General features: G+C 38.1%; 1 protein-coding gene across 1 annotated transcript in view; it reads left to right on the top strand.

The window, feature by feature from the left end:
* The first annotated feature begins 7,213 nt into the window (after nt 1-7,213).
* The window catches only part of LOC148774985 (potassium/sodium hyperpolarization-activated cyclic nucleotide-gated channel 1-like), a 59,819-nt gene continuing 39,932 nt past the window's right edge, over nt 7,214-27,100 (top strand). The window contains exon 1 of the mRNA XM_088827587.1: nt 7,214-7,620. Coding sequence (XP_088683713.1) covers nt 7,214-7,620 — 407 coding nt within the window. The remainder of the gene's footprint in view (nt 7,621-27,100) is intronic.

The following is a 27,100-nucleotide window of genomic DNA, read 5'->3' as shown; positions in this document are numbered from 1 at the left end:
TATCGATCATCTATCTAGGTATTATTAAGATAAGAAGGGCATCATTTCAGTTAGAGGCGTGGGCAGCATTGGAGTTAGATGGACCATAATCAAGAGGTATCTCTGTCACATACAAGAAAGGTCAAATCTTTATGTGATTAAAATCTTTGAACAAAGTAGGGTGGAAGGAAACCACCTCAACATAATAAAAACCGTGTATGAAAAACCCATAGAAAACATCATGTCAATGGGGAAATACTGCAAGTGTTTCCTCCAAGATCAAGAACAAGACAAGGACTCTTGCTTTTACTACGTTTATTTAACATTACAGTGCTTTTGTTTGGATAAAATTTGGCTATTAATTCATTTTATATATCACTATGCATTTCATGCTATAAGGATGATCACAGTGGACTATACTTATCAATTTGTATCTTTTACCCAGAGTATGAACCCAGAGTATGAGCAATATAACACCAGCTTACTCTGGGCTGGGCCGTATGCAATGTGCTTTACAGGTATCTATCTCACTTTAAGTTCGTTAGGCAAAGATTGCCTCTATTTTATTACATGATAGGATGGAGCGCTTGCTGACGTAAAAATGCCTCTCCGTCATCAATTGAAATGACCATGTGAGTTTTTTCTTTCATTTTGTTACTGTGAGGTATTATAGTGAATGATTTTCGTGTGGTGAGATCTTCACTCAGGAATCAATCCCGCTTGACCAGTGTATAATTCTTTTAAAATGCTGCTGAATTTTATTTACTATTTTATTAATGATTCAATTGTCTTACTAGTTATACATCTATTTAGATCTTTTGTTTCTTTGTATTTTAGTATTGGTAGATTTTGGATTTCTAAGAATTTGTCCATTTCATTTAGGTTATCCAATTTGGCGGTGTACAATTATTCTTAGCAGTCTCTTATAATCTTTTTTATATCTGCAGAATCAGTAGTAATGCAATATCCCCATTTTAATTTTTGATTTTATTAATTTAATTTTTTCTCTTTTATTCTTAGTCCATCTAGATAAAGGTTTGTTAGTTTTGTAATCTTTTCAAGTAATTAACTTTTAAAAAATTTATTTATTTTAATTGGAGGCTAATTACTTTACAACATTGTGTTGGTTTTGCCACACATTGACATGAATTCGCCCCAGATGTACATGTGTTCCCCATCCTGAACACCCCTCCCACCTCCCTCCCCATAACATCCCTCTGGGTCATCCCAGTGTACCAGCCCTGAGCATCCTGTCTCATGCATTAACTTTTGATTTCATTTATATTCATTTATATTCTTTATTGTTTTCCATTCTCTATTTCATTTATCTCTGCTCTAATCTTTATTATTTCCTTCCTTCTGCTAACTCTTGAGTTTTGTTTTTCTATTTCTAGTTTCTTACTTTGTAAAGTTAGGCTGTTGATTTGAGATATCTCTTATTTTTTAATGTAAGCATTTGTGGCTATAAATTCCCCCCTTTTTGTTGTTGTTCAGTCAGTAAGTCCTGTCTGACTCTTTGCGACCCCATGGGCTGCAACAACCAGGCTCCTCTGTCCTTCCTTAACTCCTGGAGTTTGCTCAAATTCGTGTCCTTTGAGTTGGTGATGCTATTTAGCCATCTCATCCTCTGCTGCCCCCTTCTCCCTTTGTCTTCAGTCTTTCCCAGCATCAGGGTCATTTCCAGTGAGTTAACTCTTTGCATCTGGTGGCCAAAGTATCAGAGCTTTGATCATGTCCCATAATTTCTGGCATGCTGTATTTTTGTTTTCACTCATCTTAAGTATTTTCTAATTCTTTTTTTGTGATTTATTCTTTGATCCATTGGTTGTTTAAGAGTGTGTTTTTTAATTTCCACAAATTTATGTATTATTTCAATTTTCATTATTGATTTTTAATGGCCTCCCACTTTGTTCAGTTAAGACTATGCATGATGTCTATCTTTTAAAATCTAGTGAGGCTTAATTTGTGGAGTAGCATGTGGTGTATCCTGGAAAACACCCTCTCTGCACCTGAGAAGAATGTGTGTGCTATTGTTGTATCAAATGTTCTGTGTACATCTGTTAGCTCTGATTGGTTTATTGTGTTATGTCATCTGTTTCCTTACTTATCTTCTGGTTGTTCTATCCATTGTTGAGAGCAGAGCATTGAAGACCCTACCTATTATTTGTGGAACTGTCCGCTTCTTCCTTCAATTCTGTCAGTTTTTGCTTCATATATGTGTGCATATATGCATACGTGGATATGCAATCACAATATATATATTGATGGTTTGTCATGATGTTTGTCTCTTTGCTGTATTATACTTTGTATTAAAATACAATGTCATTTTTTGTCTCGCAACTTTTCTGTTTAAAATCTATCTTGTCTGATATTAATAGAGACAGCTTTGCTCTCTTTTGGCTACAATTGCATGGAATATCTTTTGCCATCCTTTCACCTTTGGTAAATTTTCCCTGTTTATTTGTATCAACTTTTAAAATTCTGTTTATTCTAAATCCTGTTGTCAGTGGTGATGGTTATGCAGTTGATTCTGATGGCTTTTTAGGGAAGCAATATTATCAACTGAAACTACTCTGTATTGTAGATGAGCTGAAACTGAGTGCCCTGTTCTAACGTTAATAGGGCCAGTGTTTGACATTAAGCATGATACTGGTGTTTGCTTTCCAAACGGATACTCAGGTTTGCCTGTACATCAGACAGAGGGACTGTGAGACTGCCTCTGGACCTCTATTGTTTTCACTCTTCCTTACCATTGCCTTCAACAGAGGAAGATCTGACTTTACTTCCTTACATGTGAAATGTGTATTGATCATAGTCATTTATTTTAACTAGAGGACTAAAATGTTTTATCCCTTAAGTCTTTAAATTACACTGAGATTTTCCAATATGTTGTCAAACTTCATGTTGCCCATCTATCTTATTCTGGTCTCATTTCACATGTGCTTGCGTCTGCTGTATGGAGATTTTATTTTAGTTTCATATCAACCTTTGCCTGTTGCCTGCAATTTGATTTCAAGCACAATATTAAAGGAAACATGGAACATTTAAAAAAGATGCATGATCCTTGTATTTCCTGAACAATACTCGTTTAACTACTGATGGGACATTCTCTGAAATGAGTTCATAATTGATACTCTCTGATGAGACTTCAGAAATCAGATTCCTTTGAAATACATGGCATTTTGACATCATCAACATCTAATGACATGGAGTGAAACATTATGGTAGTCTTACTTTTAAGATGACTGAAAAAAAAGGAAAAACACTTTAATTTAGCTCTATGGATTTCAGCCTGAGATGGTTTATCATGAACAGACATGATTGTATTTTCATGACAGACAGGGAAACATGCCGAGGAAAGGTTCAAAATTCAGGCCTGTTCTTTATATGATACACGTGTTTCAGGATTGATTAGAGGAAGGACAGGATGATGTGAAAGGAGGTGAAAATGTTTTTCAGTCGCTAAGTCATATTCAACCCTTTTGTGACCCTGTGGACTGCAGCACTCCAGGCTCCTCTGTCCATGGGATTTCTCAGGCTAGACTACTGCAGTGGGTTGCCATTTCCTTCCACAGGAGATCTTCTTGACCCAGGGACAGAACCTGTGTCTCCTGAGTCTCCTGCATTGGCAGGTAGATTCTTTACCGTTCAGTTCAGTTCAATTCAGACACTCAGTGGTGTCTGACTCTTTGAGACTCCATGTACTGCAGCACACCAGGCTTCCCTGTCCATCACCAACTCCTGGAGCTTACTCTTTACCATTAGGAAAGTAAAATATAGGTTGAGGCTGGAGAGTGGGAAGAGGGAGAAGAGCAGAGTCTAACTTGCTGTGATTTTCTCAATATCACTCTGAGCGAATAATCAGTCCTTATGACCAACCTTGATAGCATATTAAAAAGCAGAGACATTACTTTGCCAACAAAGGTCCATCTAGTTAAGGCTATGGTTTTTCCCGTGGTCATGTATGGATGTGAGAGTTGGACTGTGAAGAAAGCTGATCGCCGAAGAATTGATGCTTTTGAACTGTGGTGCTAGAGAAGACTCTTGAGAGTCCCTTGTACCGCAAGGAGATCCAATCAGTCCATTCTAAGGGAGATCGATCCTGGGTGTTCATTGGAGGGACTGATGCTGAAGCTGAAACTGCAATACTTTGGCCACCTCATGCGACAAGTTGACTCACTGGAAAAGACTCTGATGCTGGGAGGGATTGGGGGCGGGAGGAGAAGGGGACGACAGAGAATGAGATGGCTGGATGGCATCACCGACTCTGTGGACATGAGTTTGAGTGAACTCCGGGAGTTGGTGATGGACAGGGAGGCCTGGCGTGCTGTGATTCATGGGGTCGCGGAGAGTTGGACACGACTGAGCGACTGAACTGAACTGAACTGAATATCTTCCTTGGTCAAACACTTCTCTAATTCATTCAATGAACTGAGAAATAGAACAATTAAATAATGAAAGAAATCTGTGTTAGCCACAGAAGTTTCATGATTGAGTCACATTCTAAAACACATTTGGTAATTCTGTCACTGATTGCTTTCGTTCTTTCATAGCTCTCACTTCGTCCTAATCTTTCTGCAATTTCTCTCTTTTTTTAGGAAACTTTTTGTCAATCCACATTATAAATGACTTTAAGTCAACAGTCTGAAAGGAACATGGAGAAACTTGAATTTTTCTATTGTTGGTAACTTTGTTAATGAGTGAATTTAATATTCATATCTCCACATTTTAAAAAATAGTATTCTTTTTGAGAATTTAAATGAATGAAGAGTGGCCTAAAAGCTATACTTGGAGCAACCAATGAATAAATTTGTGACTGTATTTAAACACTTCTTTGTTCTATTTTGAAAATTTATTTTTTAGTAATTCTGTCATATTAGCTTAGTTCAGACATTGAAACAGGAAAAATTCTGACAGAAATAACTGCCTTGATCATAATTAAGATTAAGTTGAAAAAGAACAAAAAGAAGGATTGGCTTGAAGGAAAGAGAAAGTGACTTAAACTTAGCATAACGTTTTGGTTGGTATATTTTTAAATTATTATAAAATTTATGTTAAAATATACATTGTCACACTCATGACTGAAAATAGAGGGATTGGAGAAGCCTGCAGGATGGGAGAAAAGTAGGGAACATCTTCAACAAAGAGAAGATGCCTGAGTAATCGGGCCTTTCTTCGGAAGAACTGTGCTTTAGGCAGAGTTGGTTTTTATCCATCTCCTTGGTTTCCTTCTTCCCTCAGCACCTGGTATCCTCACCTGACCTCCTGGGTTTTCAGAGTCCCTACTCTGATAAATCGGAGCACTATACTGTGCCTATTTTCCTTATTTCTTACCATTGAAATTTGGCCACCTATACTTATTCCTTAAGGTTCTGGTTTTTGATTAGCTAAAAACAGATGGTGTCTGAGTCAGGGTGGAGCGCGCCGAACAAAAAGATGTACCATAGATTATGGTAAGTAGAATGGAAAGGGGAATCGTACAGAATTAGAGCACAGCTAGGCCTAAGGGAGTCTCGTTTCTGCTTCTCTTCTTTTCCCCTCTGCTCTCTGTTTCCTTTTTCAGCCTCTGTTAACCCTGCATGAGGGCTTCTAGTTGCCTTCCTTTGTCTTTATCCCTGCCTCTCCTATTCTCAATTGGCTTCCTCCCTGTTCAGCTTGTTTTTTTTTTTTTTCAGGAAAACTCTTTGACTGGCCCCAATCATTTTTCATGCTAAGTCACTGGCTGCCAGCTTGTTGTAGAGTTCCTCCCCAAGATGCCCACTCCTCTCATTCTGAAAAGTGGCTGTCGCCAACAGGACCCATGAGATCAGGGACTCCTGGCAGGGCAGGGATTCCTTTACTGAGGCTGCTGGCAGGGAGGCAATGCGTGTAACTGGAACAGATGTTTTGGGACATTTGGGAGTCCTAAAGCTCTTCAGACTTTGGGGCTGCCCTGCTGAGTGACTGGTGAGTTTGGCAGCACATCTTGCATCCTTCAGCTAAACCAGTGGGTTTGGAAGACACCACGGGAATATGAGGAATCTCAGAATGCTTTCTTCAGCATCAGCAGCAAGCTGTAAGTTTCACTTGAGAATACTTTCCCCATCTGAAAGGGTCATTACGTTCTGTCTAGATTCCAAGGCATCTTGGCTTTCTGGTGAGGCATCATTGAACACTGACCAACACGCAAGCCTCTTAGTATGTTCTATTGATTATATAACCTGAAAAGTTAGGTCAGCTCTAGTGAGGTTTCCTTAACACACTTTTCTTTCAGTATTGGCTGCTGGAAGACCAGCGAATTGATGTGAGTGGACTTGGGAAGGAAGAAATCCCATCTTCTGTATAGGAAGCTCCAGAGAAAAATCAAGGATAAATGTAAGGAGGTCAGCTGTCGGTCCCTAGGGGCAGAGCTTCATCTGCAAAGCCCCAGCTGATTACCCTGGGTTACAAAGAACCTAGTCTCTTCCCCTGTCTGCCTCTCTCCTTCAACTACACACACACACACACACACCCACCCACACACCCACCCACGCACGCACAATTCCCTGTACTCATGAAATTTAGCATCTAATGTCAGCCGTTACTTTCTAACGCACACCTAGCTGTACGTTGAATTTTCTGCATGCAGAACCACCCTCTCCCCCTTTCCTGATCTGTAACATCAGTCAAACACGAGTTCAATGTGACAAGGTCTCAAGGAGTTCAAGGATGTTTGTCTCTTTTGGATGAATATATATCCGCTGGCTCAGTCTTTCTCCCACTCTCTCTTTGTCTCTCTCCTCCTTTTCGTGCAAACATACACCGAGTCTCTCACAACATGTACAAATGAATGTCTCCGAGGGCTCCCGAGTTCAATGTCACGCTGGGCAGAAGTGGAGCGAGAGTGGAGCGACAGCGTGTCGCGTGCGCGCGGGTAGAGTCCCTCTCCGGCCAGCAGAGGGCAGCCGAGCGGAGGCGCTGGCGCGCGAGGGCTGAGCCGAGCCTCGCCTCGCTCGGGCAGCCTCAGCCTGAGCACCAGCCGCGCCGGAGCCCGGAGCGCAGCCACTGAGGGCAGCGGCGGCGGCGGGAGCGAGGCGCGCAGCGAGCAGCGGCGCGGGCGGGAAGCAGAAGCCGCCGCCGCCGCCGCCGCCGCCGCGACGGGCAGCCGGGCTCGGCGGCCGCCGGATCGGGCCCCTGCCCCCTCCGCCTCGTGTCCCCGGCGCCGGGCGGCCGGCGAGTCTGGAGCCCGCGCCGTCGCCGGCCGCGTCCCCCGGGCATGGAAGGAGGCGGCAAGCCCAACTCCTCGTCCAACAGCCGGGACGATGGCAACAGCGTCTTCCCCGCCAAGGCGCCCGCGACGGGCGCGGGGCCGGCCGCGGCCGACAAGCGCCTGGGCACCCCGCCGGGGGGCGGCGGGACCGGCGCGAAGGAGCACGGCAACTCCGTGTGCTTTAAGGTGGACGGCGGCGGCGGCGGCGGCGAGGAATCGGCCGGGGGCTTCGAGGACGCCGAGGGGCCCCGGCGGCAGTACGGCTTCATGCAGCGGCAGTTCACCTCCATGCTGCAGCCCGGGGTCAACAAATTCTCCCTCCGCATGTTCGGGAGCCAGAAGGCGGTGGAGAAGGAGCAGGAAAGGGTTAAAACTGCAGGCTTCTGGATTATCCACCCTTACAGTGATTTCAGGTGAGGACTTGCGCTCACCGCCCCACCCTGCCTCCCGGGCGCGCCCTCCCTCGCGCTCCCGGCTCCTGGGAGGGGTCGCCCCGGGACTGGCGGGGAGGGGGCGCCGGGCCGGCCGCGGGAGGAGCCGCCGTGGCTTCTACCCGGGCGGCAGGCTCGACTCTTCTACAACTAGTTTCCACCCAGGAGGGGGTTGACTGATGAGTTCCTGTTGCCCGGGGAACCCCGGGGAAGGTTCTCCTCCTTTGCCTCGGGAACTTTGGGGCCAGATTGGGGAAGGAGGCCACGGATGGGAGGATGCTAAATTGTGCAGGGAAACTTTCACCTCGGAGAGATGGAAGTGTAAGAAAGTGGCCAGAAAGTCGTTGGGGGTGCCACCTTCCCTCGCGCTGTTCCCCCAAGAAGTGGGTCCGTCCCAAAGGGGCAAAGGGTGTTCCTGAGTTTGGGGAGAGGATGAGGCGACCCGAGACAGTGACTCACGGGTCCTGGCCGGTCCAGCCTCTCTCGCCCATAGAGGGTGTTAATCTGTTTCTTATCCGCTTATAGGCACTGGGTATCCTCAGTGCCTTTCTTCAGGAGAGTGGCTGGCAGGCGGAGAAAGGGTAATTTGAGCTTGGATTGCTCCTGATTTGAGATTCGCTGCCTGGTGGGGCAGGAGCCTGACAGGAAGCCTCAAGTTCCCGAAGAGGAGACAGGGGGCGTTTTCAGAGCCCCCTTCCTGAAACAGAGGGGCACCCTTTCTTGACCTTGGCTACTAGTCTATTTCAAAAATCTCTTTCCCACTTTCCAACTCGGGGGACAAGGGCAGGCGAGCTGTCAGCTGTCAGGGAAACTCTGCTTCGGTGAATTAACGTTAAGACGTTGCCTGATCTTATTTGTCGCCCAAGTTTTCATTGGGTTATAAGCGTGTTTAGAGATTATCAAATGAAGGTCGTGAAGTAGATCCTCTTATTAGTGTAGAACACCCTGCGGTCACGTTATATTAGCGCCCGAGGAAGGCTGAGCTTTTAATTAAAAAACAACAACAAAACCCAGTAAGCAAAAGCCAAGAGTGGCATTTATGTATGTAGATATGTGTGTCTGTATGTATCCATTTACTGCTGAAATCGTTCGGAAAAGAAAAAGAAGAAAAAGAATGCGGTGCAAACTAAGCAGTTTTAATAGGCGGCTGTTAAACAGCAAACAAATATAGCAATAAAAAGCAGCATTACTTTGAGTTGCTTGTAGAAACTAAGGGACAGTTGCCTTCAACTCCACGCCTTGATGGGAGCTGTCCAGAGTTCTGAATGACGTTTAGTGGAAAACCCATACTTCTGCCGCACAAAGCCTTGGAAAAACCGTCTTCACCTTCTCTGAGATATACGTAAAAATACATATATTCTCAGAAATAAGTAACCATGTTATTTATGCATAGGATGAATGTACTTTAGGAAGTGTAGAATGTTAAGGTTCTTATATGGAAAAACACATAACAAATTCCAAAGGACGACTTATAAAACATAACTACATTTTCAGTATATGGAAAATTAAGAGTTTGATTGAAAAAAATGTTCATGTTAAAACAATCTACTAAATAATCAAACATATTTCCTCCAGTAGGCTAATACTTATAGAAGCAAACTATGAATGACCTTATTCTAAGGTATATAACATGGTCATATTCTTTAGAATTTTAAGTTGAAATCAGATGTAGAATACTATTTCTACCTCAGTCTTCAGTGGAAATATATTTCAACCCATATTGTTATTTCTTCATGAAAGAATGTTACAGAAACTGCCTTTAGTCTTAATAATAAAACTAAGCATGTTCTTTCCAGAAATATATGCAGTTCAATATATACTTGCAAATAAAATGCTACATTCTGTTTGTTTGACTTTGCACTCAATTAAATGGTTAAGTATGATACTTTTGTTCCTCAAGCAGTGTGAAAAGAGACTGCACTTTTTCAAAATGGTGGCATATAATTAAACTTTCATCATTTATTAGATAAAAAACATAGGGCCACCTTTCAGGAATTGGTATAGTGTGCCAGAATCTTTTGAATGAATGAAATTCATGAAATTAAAGATTCTCCACATTTTCCTAAGTAAGTCATATGAGACAGGGTATCTCTTTAAAACAAACAAAATAAATTTGTTACTAAACGGGAGGAAGAAATGGAAATCAGATGATAGTTTGACTTAATCATGCATTTGAAAGAAATGAGAGATGATTAAAAAGTGAGTTAATACTCTAAACAAACTGCTGTGGAACAGTTTGGAACATTTGATTTTCCCTTGCATAACTGGAAAAAGAAAATGGTAGAGGTAAATATTATAATTTAGATTTTTAACTGGAAGGAATCTGAAAAAAATAGATTTTAAAACTCACAATTTCTGTATACACTGGTCTTATCAATAAAACAACAAAGGAAGAAATGTAAATACTTGCTTGCATATTTTAAGTCATTATTATTTCATTGATGTCTTTATATCATTTCACTACCAATATAAGGTTTCTTAAAAATCTGTAACATGCCAGGATAATGTAATGAAAAAAACAAAAATAAAAAGCATAATTCTGTTAGCATTTTTCATTTTCTAAAGGAAAAGCAGTGTGGGAATAATCAACAAAGTATAAAAATGTTATAGTCATGAGCTGTTCACCTCAGACCCTTTCCTGATGAAGACACTTTAGGGGAAGTGCTTTGCTATGTTTCCTACAATGCCAAAGTTAAGTTCAGTAGTAATTTAGTGACTGAGAAAGTGAGACTTAAGACTGCCTTTCCATGGAGAATGGGGGAGATACCAGAAATTAAAGATACCCTTTTTTTTTTTTTGTAACCCCCTTCACCATTCGAAGCCTTCACAGATCCAGGGAAGTTCTGTCAGTCAGTTCTTGGTCAGCCCCACACTGCTGAGTGTAGCATGAGCCCGCACTCCAGGGCATGTCAGGACTTTGACACTGCAGCTGGTGATCTAGTCCCTTCCCAGGATGATTGATTTCCAGGGCAGGCTCCCTTCTTCCCTCAGGCTGCAGGGCTGTGCTCCCATTGAGACTCCAGAGAGCCAGCTCCTCCAGGCGCTCTCACCCGCCTGGGCCCAGGAGTGCTGTTGCTGTGTCTGGCGAGGAGTAGTTTTCTCTGCCTCCGGTGTAAGTAGGGCAGAGGCACTGTATTTCCCTTTCTTCTCAGGGGAGGATGATGTTAGAAACCTTAAGGGACTAAACAGGACTCAAATACCATCAATACTGTTGGAAATAACTGGGTGGGAGCTAGAGAATTCAGTTAAAAAAAAAAAAAGTATAGTTTTGTTTATACCATGGTATAGAATCACCCTGACTTCACCCCAACTAGGGAAAACATGGTTAAAAAATAAAATCACACAATTTTTGTGTAGTGAGGACTCAGTTTCAGTCTTCTTGAGTTCCATGTGAACAGTACACACATACAAATAATTTGAAGGTTAAACTTGATTTTGAGGTTACTAACAGTGATTGTACATTTATTAGCTAAAACTTTACTTTTCATTCACTTAATAAAAAAGTGATACTGGGCAAGCATTGTAATTTCACAGCCAGTCCATTTATGATATAATCATTCAAATGCATTGAAAGAAGAGCTAGGGGACTCTTGTGGATGGTTGCTATTACACAAGTAATTTGCCTTAGAAGAATTTATCAACAGATTATTTGTCAGTTCAAGAATTCTGACATTATTTTGTTGGATCATGCTTACATAAGTGCCTTTTTAAAAAAATAATGCTTCCATTCCATATATACTGCCAAGAAACGTCTTGCCTCTGGTAAGGGAGGAGATTTTATATCTTGACTCATTATTTCTTCCACTGCGCTTCATCAATTAGTGTGAATGACTATGAAAAGCTTATTGTGTGGTAAGTACACAGGGACTCTGGAGACCAGAGTCATTTCCTAAAGATACTGCCACACCTGGCCTTGCCTCTCTGCCTCAGGCTACATCCACAACTGTGCTGATGTCAGAGGCCACTGATGTGTTCATTAGAGATGGGAGGCTTCCTCTGTATAACAGTCAGAGAGAGACTGCTTGTTTCTAGGAGCTTCTCCCAGGAAAACAATCCAACCTTCTGGGGTTTAAGGACTAATTAGCCTACTGTTATGTTATCTTTGTGCAGAATGCACTGTATTTTTCCCAGCAATGCTCCTTTTTTTTGCTTTCTGTATCAACACAGCCAAAATTAACCATAAGAATTTATTTTTTTCCTCTGTTAGGTGAACCTTTTTCTATCTTACAAATTCAGTTAAGTTCTTCATAGTGGCTCTAGCAGCTGTTCAGCCCAATTATAGTGAAACTATTTGAAAAAATGTGGAGGTATGAATTCATTCAGTTATGTTTTCTTAGTATACATGTAAGTTATAAAACTTTAAATTTTGCTAAATAGTTCACTATTTAATTGCATTTAATAGATATACTGATTATACTATTAAAATGTTAAGATATTTTCCATTTTTTCCTGAGTAACTTTGCTTTTAAACCTACTTTTGGGGTTTGTTATGTAAATTGAGAGTCAGACAGAAGCACTTTTACCAATTCACGTTTTATTATGTGGGCTTGTATTGATGAACTTGCATCTTGAATAATAGTGAAAGAATTTCAAATGCACTGGAACCATATATTACTTACCATTGTTATGATAGGATCATTTAACAGAATTTAAACCATATCTGCTTGATCAAAAATCACAAACCAAAACAACACCAACACCAGAAAACAATTTAAATAGTATTTGTAATTTTGCATTATTTCACTCAATGAACCTGTGAGTATGAACAAGTGAGTATGAGGTAAGCAAGATAAATCTGTGATTTGGATGTGATCTTTTTGCCATCCCAAGTGTAATTCTTATGTTTAACAGATTATTCACTTGTGCTCACTCGTGCTTCGTTCCTCAGTCCTCTCTGACTCTTTGCATCCCCATGAACTGTAGCCTGCCAGGGTCCTCTGCCAATGGGATTTTTTTCCAGGCAAGAATACTGGAGTGTGTTGCCAGGGGACCTTCCCAACCCAGGGATTAAACCTGTGTCTCCTGCAGCTCCTGCATTGCAGATGGATTCTTTACCTGCTGAGCCCATTTACTTCCTTACTTGGAGACAAAAATTGGACTTAGGATAAAGACTTTCCAATAGAGTTTCTTATAGGTATAATGCAAAAGTATGGTAGACTATCAGCACTGCAGGAAGAGTATTGAACAATTTCAGGGTCTGTGATAAATTTTCATTTCATCATTCTGAGTAAAGAAGTAGCAAGCTATGAATTAGGCTGACACAATATATTTTAGGAGAAGAGTTAGTGGTGATGAAGAAAAAGTCTGCATGCACTAGAATAAAAAACTATTTATACTTACACCAAGTACTTCCAAAATTAATTTGTGTGTGTGTGTGTGTGAAGGCATCTTGATGTACAAATTAGCATTATTTTCCCAGAAGAGAAAAATCAGGGGAAAATGGTGATGTTCCTTGGTTCACTTGGAGTTTTCTATGTTTTTGCAAAATAAACCTCCTGGCTGTGTTAATTCTGTGTGAGTGTGTGTGTGCGTGTGCCCACATAAACAAGCAAGAGAGAAACTGTTCAAGAGACATTTGTATATAAGCACAGCTGATAAATGTTCATTTATCAGACATACCTCACCCAAGTATGAGTGACAAAAATTGATTTCATGACCCTTTTCAAGTTTATTCGTTAAGTTCCTGGTAATATTATGTTTCATTTAATAACAGCCACTCAGTTAAAGCAGAGTATCAAAATTATGCTTGCCTCCGATTTACAATTTAACAATCTTATTTGCATAGACCTGTTTTTATTTTCAAGATGCTATAGCTCTAAAGAAGTAAGGCTAATTAAATCTAAAATAGAATGGATTTATGTGTACATATAACTGATTCATTTTGCTGTACAGCAGAAACTACCACAATGTTGTAAAGCAACTATACTCCAATAAAAATTAATTAAAAAAGGAAGTAAGGCTAATCACACACACATAGAGTTAGCAACTGTTTACACATTTTTATATTCAGGTTTCTTTCAAGGATTTCATTATTATCAGCAGTGCTGCCGCAAACATCTTTGTCCATTAGTCTTCGTTATATTCTGTACATGCAGATCTTATCAAGTAATACTGCTCCCAACTGAGACTCTTCTTAAAATTTTAAGTGACATGGACACAGCACTGTTGATATTCTTGTTTAGATATTCACAGGCAGTTTCAGGACAGAAAGTCAGAATTGTCCTCCATTCTGTTCATCACAGAGTATGTGGAGTGGCAAGAATGATCTTATGCCATGTTATCTTATGTCTAATGAAGTTATCACACTACTTAAAATCCTTTGAGAGCTTCCCATTACTCTTGAATATATTTGACAAACGAGCTGAGCTATAAGACTTGCATAATTTCAACTTATCTGGGCAACCTTGTCACACACCATTTGCTCCCTCACTGTCCTCAGCCACCTGGGTAAGTTTTCAGCTCCCAGAACCAGCTGAGTTCTCTCCTGCCACAGATTTTGATGTGACATTTAACCCCATTGCCTGAAATTCTCTTTTCACTTTAAGTCATTCTGCATTATAACTAGTTTCTCTTCCTCATGTGGATTTCAGTTTAATCACTGTGATCACCTTCAACAGCTCCCCCCCTCCACTTTCTTTTTCTGTCTGGGCTTTTTGTTTCATCAGAATTTGTACTTCATGTATGTTTTGCTACTAGAATTTAAGCTCCCTCACTTCATCAGTATTAGTCCATTTTATATTCCTCATGCCATAAGAATGCATGTACTAGACATTTTTCCTGCTGAGCTTTCTCAGATGCTTTAGTTTTTAACAAGTTTTTGAGAGATTATTTATCTACCATACAATTCACTCATTTAATGGGAATGATTGAACGTTTCTAATATGTTGACGGAATTGTGCAGCCATTACCACAATCAATTCTAGAAAATTTTTATCACTCTAAGAAGGAATGCTGTATCCATTAGCATGCAATTCTCTTCTTTCCTTCCCTTCCTCCCCCAACACACCTCTATCCAATCACTAATCTACCTTCTGCCTCTATAGATTTTTTTTTTCTTATTCTGGAAATCTCATATCAATGGAATGATATATAATTTTTTATTACTGGTTTCTTTCACTTAGCATAATATTTTCATGTTTTATCCATGCTATAGCATATTTCAGTTCTTTATTCTTGTATGGATATACCAAATTTTGGATTTCCCTGGTGGCTCAGATGGTAAAGAATGTACCTGCAGTGCAGGAGGTCTCCTGGAGAAGAAAATGGCTACTCACTCCTCACTTGCATGGAGAATCCCCATGGACAGGGGAGCCTGGTGGACTATAGTGTATGGGATTGGAAAGAGTTGGACATGACTTAGCGGATAACACACACACGTACACCAAATTTTACTGATTCATCAGTTGATGAATACCTTAGTTTTTGGTCGTTATGATTACTGCTGGTTTGAATGCTATTGCACAGTTGTTTTTTTTTCTTTTGTGCAGAGATGTATTTCCATTTGTCTTAGAAGTGAAATTTCTGGCCCAGTTTATTAAAAAAAAATATTGAATGAATGCACACTTCAACCAGGGTGTGCTGTATTTATTCTTTACATTAATAAATTCAGTTAAATAAATCTCTTTTCCTACAGCAATACTTGGCATCCTTTCCCTGTTACCACCTATAAGTACATTACATTTTCCTGCCCAGTACAGAGAGGACTAAATGAAACTGAAGGGAAGTTAAGCACCATGAACCTGGTGACATGGATGGATGATGAGAACTGGGCCAGAAGTTTAGCTCTCTGGAATCTTTTTTTTATTTTTAATAACCTTTATTTTTCAACAAGTATGTTGTCTTTTTTTTTTTTTTTTTGACTGCATGACATGTGGATTCTTAGTTCCCTGAGCAGAGATAGAACCCATGCTGAAGTGAAAATGCAGGCTCTTAACCACTGGACCACCAGGGAATTCCCAGTTTGGAATCTTGATTCTTTCATTCCAGCTCTTTTACCTCAAAGAAACAAGGCTGCCAGTATAAATAATTCTCCACATCTGCAGGAAAACATTATGTTAAAATCCAATCATTTATTCTCCCTCCTTCTTGAAACCATCCCAAAATAATATGAAAAAAACACAAAGAAACACAGACAACTAGAAGAAAAAGGAGAAAGCAGAGAACAAGGGATCTGGAAACATTTTGGGAAATAGAAAGCTAATGAAGTTACTCTGTTAACAGTTACCCAATCCTTCACCACTGAACCCTGAAGTGTTCAGGACATGAAGGGACCAGTTAAGAAATAGTTTCCAGGAAAACCAGTCTGAAACCAGGAGGATTAAGGGTCTCCTTAGTGAATGCAGAGCACTTAATCCTAATATAGAAGGCTTTGTTGTGCTTGGTTAATTCTCCCCAGGCAGGAAATAGGAAAATTACCTTCATGGAAGACACTTCAAGGTCTTCCAGTAAAATTTCTTATTTATTACCTAATGACCTTGCAGATAGCCTTAATTACATTTGTATACAGAGACTGTATGTATATTTTGGTACTAAATCATCTAATATGATCTAGAAGAAAAAGATTATGAGACTTTTGAGAAACATCTTCATCATAAAACAGAAAAGCTAAGTCAAACAGCAAAAGAAAGTCCCAAGAACAGAGAAGCATTTGGGATAAGGGGAAACTAAACATTATTTTAAAATACTCTAAAAATCATATCTTCAGTAGGGTATTTCATCTGTACAGTAAGAACAATATGCTATGAAGAGAATAGTCAGGATGTAATAAGTTGGCACGTTAAGTCTAGCAAACCCCTCATGATTAAGGCCAAAAGAAAAAGAATAGAAAATATAAGCAAAAATAAAGGCTAATTTATAAGGTCAAGCTTAATAAAAAGGAGTTGCAGGATGAGAACATAGAGTGAAAATGGACATATGGAATTAACAGAGACATTTTAAATAAAATTTCCAAGTAGTAGGATGTGAAATAGCATTTCTGAGAAACTCACAGAGTGCTCAGCACCATGAAAGGAAAAGACCCCACTAAGGGTCATCACACACCTCAGAACTCCTCTGAATCAGAGAAAAAAAGAAAAAAAGCAACAACAAAAAACGAAACCCTAAAACTTTCCAAAGAGAAAGTTACAAACTTACAGTATTTCTCAAGAAGTGAGAAAATACTATAAGCTAACTGATAGTGTGATAAAGTCTACAAATTGTGGGAGAAAGTGACCTCTAAAAAATTGTAAACCCTTCATAATAGGAAGATTTAATAAAACCAGTCAGAATTCGAAAACTCTAATGTTAATCACCCATGAATCCTTTCTTACAAAGTTACTAAATGATGTGTTCCAGTAAAACAAAGAATCACATCAAAATCGTGTGAAAACAAAAGATGGGATATGGAATCTGACAGAGAAGAACCTTGAAAGAAAGTCCCAGGAGTTCTGAGTAACTGGGTGGTCTTGAAGGAAATCAATCTAAACAGGGGCCAGAAAGCAGAGGGCCCTGGACTAAGGCTTTCGGGGGAGAGAAAAATCCTTTGGAACAAGGTTATCTATGAGTTTCATAGGAATGCCTATTGGGTATGTTGAATACGAACCCCTCTGCCAGTGCAGGAGACATGAGAGACACGGGTTTGATCCCTGTATCCAGAAGATCACCGGGAGGAGGGCATGACAACCCACTCTAGTATTCTTGCCTGGAGAATTCCATGGACAGAGGAGCCAGGTGGGCTACAGTTCATAAAGTCACAAAGAGTAGGACACGACTGAAGGGACTTAGCAGGCACTTAATACAAGCAAATAAACAAAAGATCTTTATCAACTCCAGGAATAAAGTGTTAGCCGCTCAGTCGTGTCCCACTCTTTGCGATCCCATGGGCTGTAGCCATTCTCCAGGCAAGAATGCACAAGTGGATAGCCATGAATTGAAAAGAAGAAAAAAATTACATTTCTTGGATCAGCAATGAATAACGATTACTGGCCATTGTAAAGTTAAATAAGGATGATTTACTCAAAGATTATGGTCCTGTTATTCTGGAAGGAAAGAGAAAGGTAGATGAAGGTTGGGTGTTCTGAGAAAGCTGCATGATTGAAAATGAGCAGGGTTTAAAGTTGATGTATCAGTTTCTTTTTGAAATTTAATGTCTTTTTGAATTTAATGTCAGAAGAAACAATTAGGATGTTTGAATTAAGGAAGTGGGTGTGTAGAGTGAAAGGGAGTTTATATCTTCTTATAATCCTTTAATACTATTTTAGTTGTTAAAAAAAGATTATGGATATGTTTTGAGGTGACATACTTTTGTTAAGAACACAGATTCTGGAGCCAGCCTGTTTGGGTTAGAATCCGAATTCCACCACCTCAGTATCTGGGCCTCAGTTTCCTTAGTTATAAAAATGAGGAAAAACAGTATTGGGTTGTTGGGAAGATACATATTTTTGTGTTATGACTATATAGTGTCTAGATGTAGTGGCTTAGAAGGTAAAGAATCTGCCCGCAATGCGGGAGTCCTGGGTTCATTCCCTGGGTTGAGAAGATCCTCCTGGAGAAGGGCATGGCAACCGACTGCAGTATTCCTGCCTGGAGAATCCCCATGGACAGAGGAGCCTGGCAGGCTACAGTCCATGTGGTTGCAAAGAGTCGGAGCGACTGAGTGACTAAGCACAGATATGTAGTGCTTAGTCGTAGTATCTTCTGCTTAATGCTATGTGTTAGCTATTATGAAAGTAAAATTGAAACGGAATTAAGAAGTGTGAACTATTTGAGAAAGGAGAATCCTAAGTACCTGCTTGTCAGTCTTCAGAATTCCTACAGTGGATGTGTCTGTGAAGGGAGGGCCGTGTAAAGGGTGTGCTGTTCTGTTTTCTTTTTATCTTCAGGGAAGACTGGGCAGCAGAAACCCTGATGTGCGGTGGCAGTTTTTGTGTGTGCTCTGTGACATAAATTCCCTCATGAGAGAATGAGCATTGGAGAACTTCTAATACAGCTTCTATCCGTAAAATTTTCTAGATATAATAGTATTATCTTCTAAGTTACTACAGAATGCTACAGTGTTGAACACTTAGAAATAGCTTTTGGGGAAAATTCTAATGGCATTGAGTTGCATACTCCTTCACATTAATCTTTATTTTCATCAGGAAATGGCATAAACCATTTGAGGTTTTATTTTAAATCAGTTAAATGTTATATATGAGCCAAATAAGATGATTCATAACTTGCTAAATTCTTTCATTTTTCTTTTGTCGATTTTTTTCCTTTGGAGTATAATTGATGTACAATATTATATTAGTTTCAGGTGTACCATATAATGAGTCAATATATTTATTCATTATAAAATGATCATTATGATTAGTCTAGTTATCATCTGTCACTATACAAATTTATTGTAATATTATTAGTTATATTCCCCATGCTGTATATTATATCCTCATGACTTATTTATTTTGTAACTCGAAGTTTGCACCTCTTAATTCATGTCCCTTTATTTGTTATTTATTTTCAAATTTAATAGTCTGTGGAAAAATGGTTATTTAAAAACATAGTTTAAGAAAAAGTCTTTTTTTACATCATTTTTCAGCAGATGTCACTTATTACCCTTGCAGAATGTGTTAGTATTATTGTTTTTTAAAAGGAGTATATTTTATTAAAAATTATGCAATCTTGATTGTTTGAGAGACATAAGCAGAGATTGAGAAAACGACTCTTGAGGGTTATATGAGTATACTTTTTTGGAGAATGCGTATTCCTTTTTTCTGTAGAAGAGTTATTAATTGTTTAAATAGTTTGTTATTTTTTAAAAGGTTTTTTTGTTCTGAGCATAAAATTTGGTATTTGTCTTGGAAAATCATGTAAGTGAATTAGGATGAAGATTAGAAACATATTATCTAGGATTTAGATGCATTTTTAAAATATATAAAATAGCAGAGGTATAAAATAGCAATTACCTAGTTATGGTTGTACACATACTGAATAATATAAATAACCCCCAAATCCTATGAACTTAATTACTGTATATTAATTGTTCCTTGACTAACCATTTATGTTATTGACACTTAGATTTCAGGCTCAGAGAATACTTTAAGAATCAAATGAAATTTGTGAATTCTCTGCCTAGAAAAGTACATGTATTCTCAAAATTTTTGTCTGTAATTTTAAGAAGTTTTTTGTTCCCTTCAAGCACATTTATTTTTGAACCCCAAGTTAAGACTTCTTGAACTGTTTAGTATTTGAACACAGATGTATGATACTAGAACCAATGCATGGAAGACAGGGAGATAGAGTTTTGCTTGGACATTAAATTGTTAGAGCTACAGTTAGAAAAATTTGCCTTGAGAGGGACAGAATTCCATCAGCCAAGTTAGTTTGTTTTGAGGCTAGATGTGGCGCTGTTGTTGAAGAACTTGTCTGCCAATGCAGGAGACATAAGAGACACGGTTTGACTCGGGTCGGGAAGATCCCCTGCAGGAGGGCATGGCAACCCACTCCAGTATTCTTGCCTGGAGAATCCCATGGATAGAGGGGTCTTGAGGGCTACAGTCCATAAGGATGTAGAGTCGGACATGACTGAAGTGACTTAGCACGCACACACCTTGTCCATAGGGATTGGGCAGGGATCATTCTGTTGTTGGGTCAGTCAGTATAATCAGGAACAGAATTATATTTGGGGTGGGAAGAGGCTAAATTACTTTTTTTCAGATACGTTTATCTGCCTTAAAGAGCTTAAAGAACCAACTGATAAATGATAGAATTAACTGCAAAATTCACTGAGAACTTATTATAAGACAAATATATTTAAAAATATCAGTAACTTTCCTATATATTAACAACTCAGGATAGTTAATAGAAAAATCAGTGCCTATGAAAACCAAAAATATAAACTATATATTAAAAATGAGTTTTACAATAAATACTATTAATCGACAAAAATAATTGAGTAAAATCCATTGTTACCAATTTATAGCAAAATCAAATCCAAATAGGTTAAACTTTATTAAAGGTAAAAATAAGTTATATCAGAGTACCTAAAAATATTAGCGAATTATTTACTAATGTTGCTTTGGTGGAGAGCTTTCCAGCATATGGCTCCAAAGACCGTGTAAATTGTTGCAACTTTTCTAAATGTCAGTTTGACACTATATAAAAAGTTTTTGAAAATTTATAGGCCAGTGTGTTTTTTTATAAAACGAAATATGATACATGTGAATACATGCATATAAGAATGATTCTTATAAATATTTTTCATAATAATAGAAAATTATAAATAAATATAACCTGAGTAAAATTTCAACCCTATTCTATACCCCTTGTTATCAGTTTTCCTCCATATCTCTGCCTTGCCTTTTCTTCATAGTACTTAGCATAATTTATTTATGCTAAATGTTTTGTTTACTTCATTTTATTATCAACCCTCATCTATAATGTAAGCCTGACTTAGGATGAGGGTTTTTTATTGTTTTAACCATTTTATTCTCACGATACATGTGTGTGTGACACAAAGTACCTGCTTAGTAAATATGAATGAATGACGAAATTGTAGAAACACTATGCTTAATTTTAGTTTTTGTACATAATTTCCAACAACCAAGTGGTATTTTCCCCTATATTTGCTACAAAAAACTATTTTAATTTAGTGTGGATATCTTAATCTGATACACAGAAACATATATTAGAAATAAGATTTTATGTCACTTAAAATAATATAATACATACTTGTATTAAGTATGTTTGCTGTAATGCTTGTTTTTATGTTGTTTAAAAGAATTTTGGGAATATATAACGTGGATCTTTGGGGATAGCTCTTGTTTCACAGGCTTATAAAACTATTTAAATGTCATTGCTTTGGAATCAGTGTTATCTTCATCGAAATAGATTTGAAAATACATCTTTCTGGGCAGTGACATTAAGGAATAATGGCACATTTACTTTACTGTATATATCTTTTATTTTTTTTTCTTTTTTGCTTTTGCCAAATTGTACTGCTTGGTATAACAGTAGTAAGCATTTCATTTCAAGCCCAGTTATATAGAGATAGAAAATTGTACTATCTATGGACAGGGAGGCCTAGCATGCTCTGATTCATGGGGTCGCAAAGAGTCGGACACGACTGAGCGACTGAACTGAACTGAACTGATCGGTATACCTGATAAAGGTAGAGTCAATGTTTTGAAAGAGGATTAATTTTGAATTTTAACTCTGTGGTAAGTAGATAACTTTTTTTGTGTGTTTGACACACAAAAAACAAAAATTCAAGCAAAAATTCCTGATAAAGCACTATTAAATTGGTTCTTGTATAGTTAATGGAAAGGAGATCATAGATCTTGATACAAGAAAACTGAAGTTGAATGATTTTGAGAAGGAAAGGGAACCTGAATCTTAGAAGACACTGATAGTTTGGTTTTTGCACATAGAGAGTGAAACGAAAAAAAAAACCTCTGACAATTTCATAGAAAAACTGTCCCCATGAACCTAAAAGATAAAAGTAATTGGGACTGGCCTGTGTGACAGCTGCAAGACCTGTGTTTTGTGAACCTCCATGTAGGTCAAAGGAGGGAAGTAATGGGAAGCAAGGTCATCTGGTAGACCTGAGAGCAGATGACCCTTCCATATAACCCCCAAGTATTTGCTGGAAGAGCAGCTGAAACTCAGATGAGATTTGCAAAATCCAGTAGCAGGAAGTCTGCAGTCATTTGAAGAGGAGAAATGATGTCCCAGGTTTGGGGCAGGAAATGTAGGTTAAGGGCCTGGAACAACGGAAAACCTCAGATAGTAGAGAAATTGTCAAAGAGAAGCAGGATAATATAAAAAAAAGTATTTAAGAGTCAGCTTGCAGAAGCCAGATGGGCTTCAGAAAGCATAAGAATTTCAATGAATTCAAGCTTATTAGATGTTTAAATTTAAGTTCATAATAATGTAAGAAATCATTACCTACTGAAACTCAGAGGGACCCAATTCATTACCTTGAAACCTAAGTGAATAAAAGGAAAGAATCAAACATTGACCCTGCTTTTCCTCAGGTATCTGAACCAATGTATAACCAAATAGTAGAGGAAGAAAAGATTGTTCTTATAAAATCATTAATGCTAATACATGAAAAGCTAATGATACATTTAGAAATTCATGGTTTTACACTCCCATTCAGTGAATACATCTAGATGTTGTACCAGTAGGTATCAAATACAAAGGGTGGGGGAAGGTGCTGAACTTTCACCCGGAGCATGTAATCAGCAAAATCCAGTGTTAGAAGACTGACGGGTCTGTAGTAGGAATGGGATGGAGGGGAATTTCTAAATTAAGAGACATTCTGGAAATGGAGGCTGGGGAAGAGCAAAGTATACAGTCTAGGCATGTACATTTGTGATGAAATTATAGAGATATTTAAGGAAGCAACAAGTGAAAGGGAGCAGAACTGTTATTTTGGAGGGTGGGAGGGGCCTGTGACTGGGACCCTGAACATGGATGGATGAGCTTCTTGGGTGGGTAGAAAAGTTTTATTTCATGTCCTGGGTGGTGATTTCAAGGTTGTTTGGCTTCTGATAAGTCACTGTTTTCTCCAGTTTTCTATATCTGTTTTGTTTTATACTAAAGAGTGAAAGAAAAAAGGTAAGAGGTCTTAATTTTCAAAAAGAAAGGTCAGGATATAATGAAAAGAAGTCGACTGTTACTGTTTATCTCTCTGTTTTACTCACAGATGTGTTTTTGTATTTGCAACAAAACCCTAATAATGCTAAGGCAAAGCAATGGGATGCAACTTTATGGTAAGAAAATGACCCAGACATAATCTCAGAAAAGTGAGAACTTTTTAACTTGATTTGAGGAGATATTCAACCTCTTTGCAACTAATTTGTAAAATTCAAGAAAATAATATCTTTACCCTTCTGAATGTTATAATAATATGTGAAAAATGCCTGACACATAGCCCATGTGTGATAAATATTAAATTTCCTTTCACTTTCTTTTGTTATCCTGTTAATATTATATAGGTACAAATATATAAATTATAGTGTTTTTTTTAAAACACATGAGCTCACACAGTAAAGATTTATTGAAAGCTGAGTATGTTTTCAAGGACTATTAAGTATTCTAGATGCGAAAAGAAATGAAGCTAAGTCATAGCCTTTGAGAGGCTTTTTGTCTAGTAAAAAGACAGTGTATACATAAGGATGTAATTTTAAAGGAAGGAAAGAATGCCAGTAGGAAAACTGTATAAAATAATATACCAGTGGAGAAAATCATGATGCCTTAATTCCGTAATATTTAATCATCAGCTAAATTTTAGAATTTTTTCACTGTTTATCAGATTTCTTTTTGGTAAGCCATTACAAATAATCAGTAGTTTTGCATGTTTTTTTTTTTTTTTTTCTATAAGAGGAATTACCCTGGTGGGGTAAAATCCCCTCAAATTTGTAACAATTACATCTTTATTAGTTCATTGTTACACTGTTGTATTCCAAAAAACATAACGTATTTTCAGGTTTGTCTTAAAAGTCAGGCAAGTCAAGAATTATTTCAGAACTGTGTGCTTAAAAGAGAGAAAAATCCATTTGGAATGTAGCAAAGGGGTTATTTATTGACTGTGGACTGCCTCTGTATCTCTTTCCTATGTAAAAATAAAGCTAATGGCTATCCTTCTGTATTAACAAATCATGTTGGAAAGAGAGAGAAAAGCTCTTAACCTACTTTTCTATCTTCAATTTTTAACTTTATCATGCTTGTTAATTGCCTGGGTGTCCTTTAACCATCTATTTCCATGATTCTTTCCCAGAGGCTTGGTTTAATTTTAAAAGTGCAGTGTATTCAGCCCTAATTATGTGAGAGTTCATTGTAGGCAAACAGCAAGAGATAGTAATGACCAAAATGTCTTCTTAAATCAGTGCCAGGATACCACAAGCACAATGAAGTAAACTTTTCATGACTAGGAAATACAATTATATAAGGTAATACTTAGAAGCCAGTAATGTTTGAAAATAGGATTTCTTCCTAGAAACCTCACTGTGATGTTTTAAATATATAATTTTGTAGTTTTATACATTTTATTTCTCTTATCAAGTATTTAAACAAGCGGAATACTCACACAGTCTCAAATTCTTTTCATAATCAGCGTTTGTTGTTCAATCACTATGTCATGTCTGACTCTTAGCAAACACATAGACTGCAGCACGCCAGGCTTCTCTGTCATCCACTATCTCCCACCTCCCAGAGTTTGCTCAAATTCATGTCTGTTGAGTTGGTGATCCTGTCTAACCCTATCCTCTGCTGCCCCCTTCTCTTTTTGTCTTCGATCCTTCCCCTCATCATGAGTCAGCTCTTCTCAAGTGGCCAAAGTATTAAAGCTTCAGCAACAGTCCTTCCAATGAATCTTCAGGGTTGATTTCCTTTAGAATTGACTGGTTTGATCTTCTTGCAGTCCAAGGGACTCTCAAAGAGTCTTCTCCAGCACCACAATCAAATAACTAGACCTCTACTTTATCTGAATTGGAATAAAGTTCACAAAATATGCAAACTGTGTGCCTAGAAATACCATCCATTGTTTTCTTCACAAAGCATGCTATTATGTTGACTTAAATGTCCAGACTAAATCAAGAAATTAAGCATTGTCTGTCACTGTTCTTTTTACATTAACTTAGTGGAGGTGAGATTATTGTTGAAATGTTTTAACTGGTCACATATGGGAAAAGTGTTTTATTCTATGAATCATTGTCAAAATGCAGACTTACCTGCCAAGTTGTGGGCCACAGTTGTAAACGTCTTTATATATATTATCTCATTGAGTCCTTAGAACAGCCCAACAGGTACTGTTTGTGTCATTCTAGAGTTTAGAAAACCAGATTATGGAGAGGGTAAGTGGTCAGTTTCTAAATGGAAAAGCTGGGATTTGAACCCAAGGATCTGTGTGAGAGCTCAGGATATTAACCATTGTCCTTTGTCCGAGAAGAATTCAGCCATATCCTGATCCAGTGATTCAGTCTTTTTTCTCTGACTTTATAAAAAAAAAAATGTACTGTTAGAATTTATATATTCTTTTCCTGGCTATAAGAATCTTAGTTATTTAACAGATAGTCTTGAGTGGGAAATGTGCCCTGTTAGCCAAAGATTGGCTGCAGTTTTCTGAGAGCTTCTAGTTCATCATATTGAATTAGATCCTATGTGTCAGTACCTAATTATTTCAGATGCTCATTCATTTTTCTAAAAAGCTAAATATTTGACAGTAAAGAGTTAAGGATAAATCTTGAAAATTGAAATGTTCTTATCCAGGCAGGCAGATAAAATGGAAATAAGACTGTAATGATTCTTTTGACTCCAGAAAATATAACAACCAGTGAAATCAATTCTACTTCCTAAAATACTTCTAATTTCCTTTCATTATGTTTATTTGCCTTCTTTTAAATGATAGTGCTTATATACCAAAATGAACAGACTATTCAAGTGGAAATAGCAACCAAGAGCTATACTGATAATGAAGGCTTTGAGAGGTATTTGGATATAGAAAGAAGTTATAAAACTTTAGTTACAGATAATCTTGAAGAGATATAGTTATTACGCTAAAAGGTCAATGTTTGCCATTAGATTACAGTCTACCACCATATAAATGTTATATATTAGATAGCTTACAAATTGGTGTTCATTAGAATAATAATGGACTACAACTGCTTGGGAAAATTTAGGATGGTTTTTATTAGGCTTTGAGTCTACTGAAAAGAAGGCAAGTAATAAAGGCAAGGAGCAATGTGTAAGGTTTTAGGTGACAGATTCTCGAGAAATTCCCCCGAACTATAGTCCTGCTGTGGGCTTCCCAGGTGGTCCTAGTGGTAAAGAGCCTGACTGTCAATCCTGGAGATGTAAGACATGGATTCGATCCCTTCATCAGGAGGGAGGAGGGCATGGCAGTCCACTCCAGTATTCTTGCCTGGAGAATCCCATGGGCAGAGGAGCCTGCCAGGCTACAGTCCATAGTGTCACACAGAGTTGGACACGACTGCAGTGACTTAGCACATATGTATGCATAGTCCCCCTGTATGTCTGAAATAATTTCTTCAGGTTTCCTGAAGTCTGATTAACAGGATAGTCCACCTAATGGAGTCATTGTTTCCAAAAACAGTTATTTCATAACTCACCATTACTTACTGAGGAGTTATAGAAGTAACCTGAGAAACTAAATCCCAGACAGAATTAGAACTAAAAAGAGAGTTACTGGAGCATTAGGAAAAAAATCCTTCTGAAGCTTATCTGTTTAAAAATAGAAGTAATTTTAAATTTTTAGAAAAATGAGATGTGATATTATCACCAGTCATCAAGATTAGAATTTCATGGATAATAATGGATATTCAAAAATATGTTTCATCTTTTGTCCTCCCTAAGTAAATTTAGATTATTTGTCTGTAAGAAACGTTTAAACTTTTAAACAACACAAAGCAAAGCAAACCCACTTTAGTTTGCCACTTTCCTTTACAGACTTTTATAAGTGTTGATTTCTGTTCACTCTTGC

The sequence above is a fragment of the Moschus berezovskii genome, chromosome 18, assembly GCF_049115385.1.
Source record: "Moschus berezovskii isolate FMDL1 chromosome 18, NW_MosBer_1.0, whole genome shotgun sequence".
Classification (NCBI taxonomy): Eukaryota; Metazoa; Chordata; class Mammalia; order Artiodactyla; family Moschidae; genus Moschus; species Moschus berezovskii.
The sequence above is the reverse complement of the archived record's forward strand: the minus strand, read 5'-3'. Positions and strand labels throughout refer to the sequence as shown.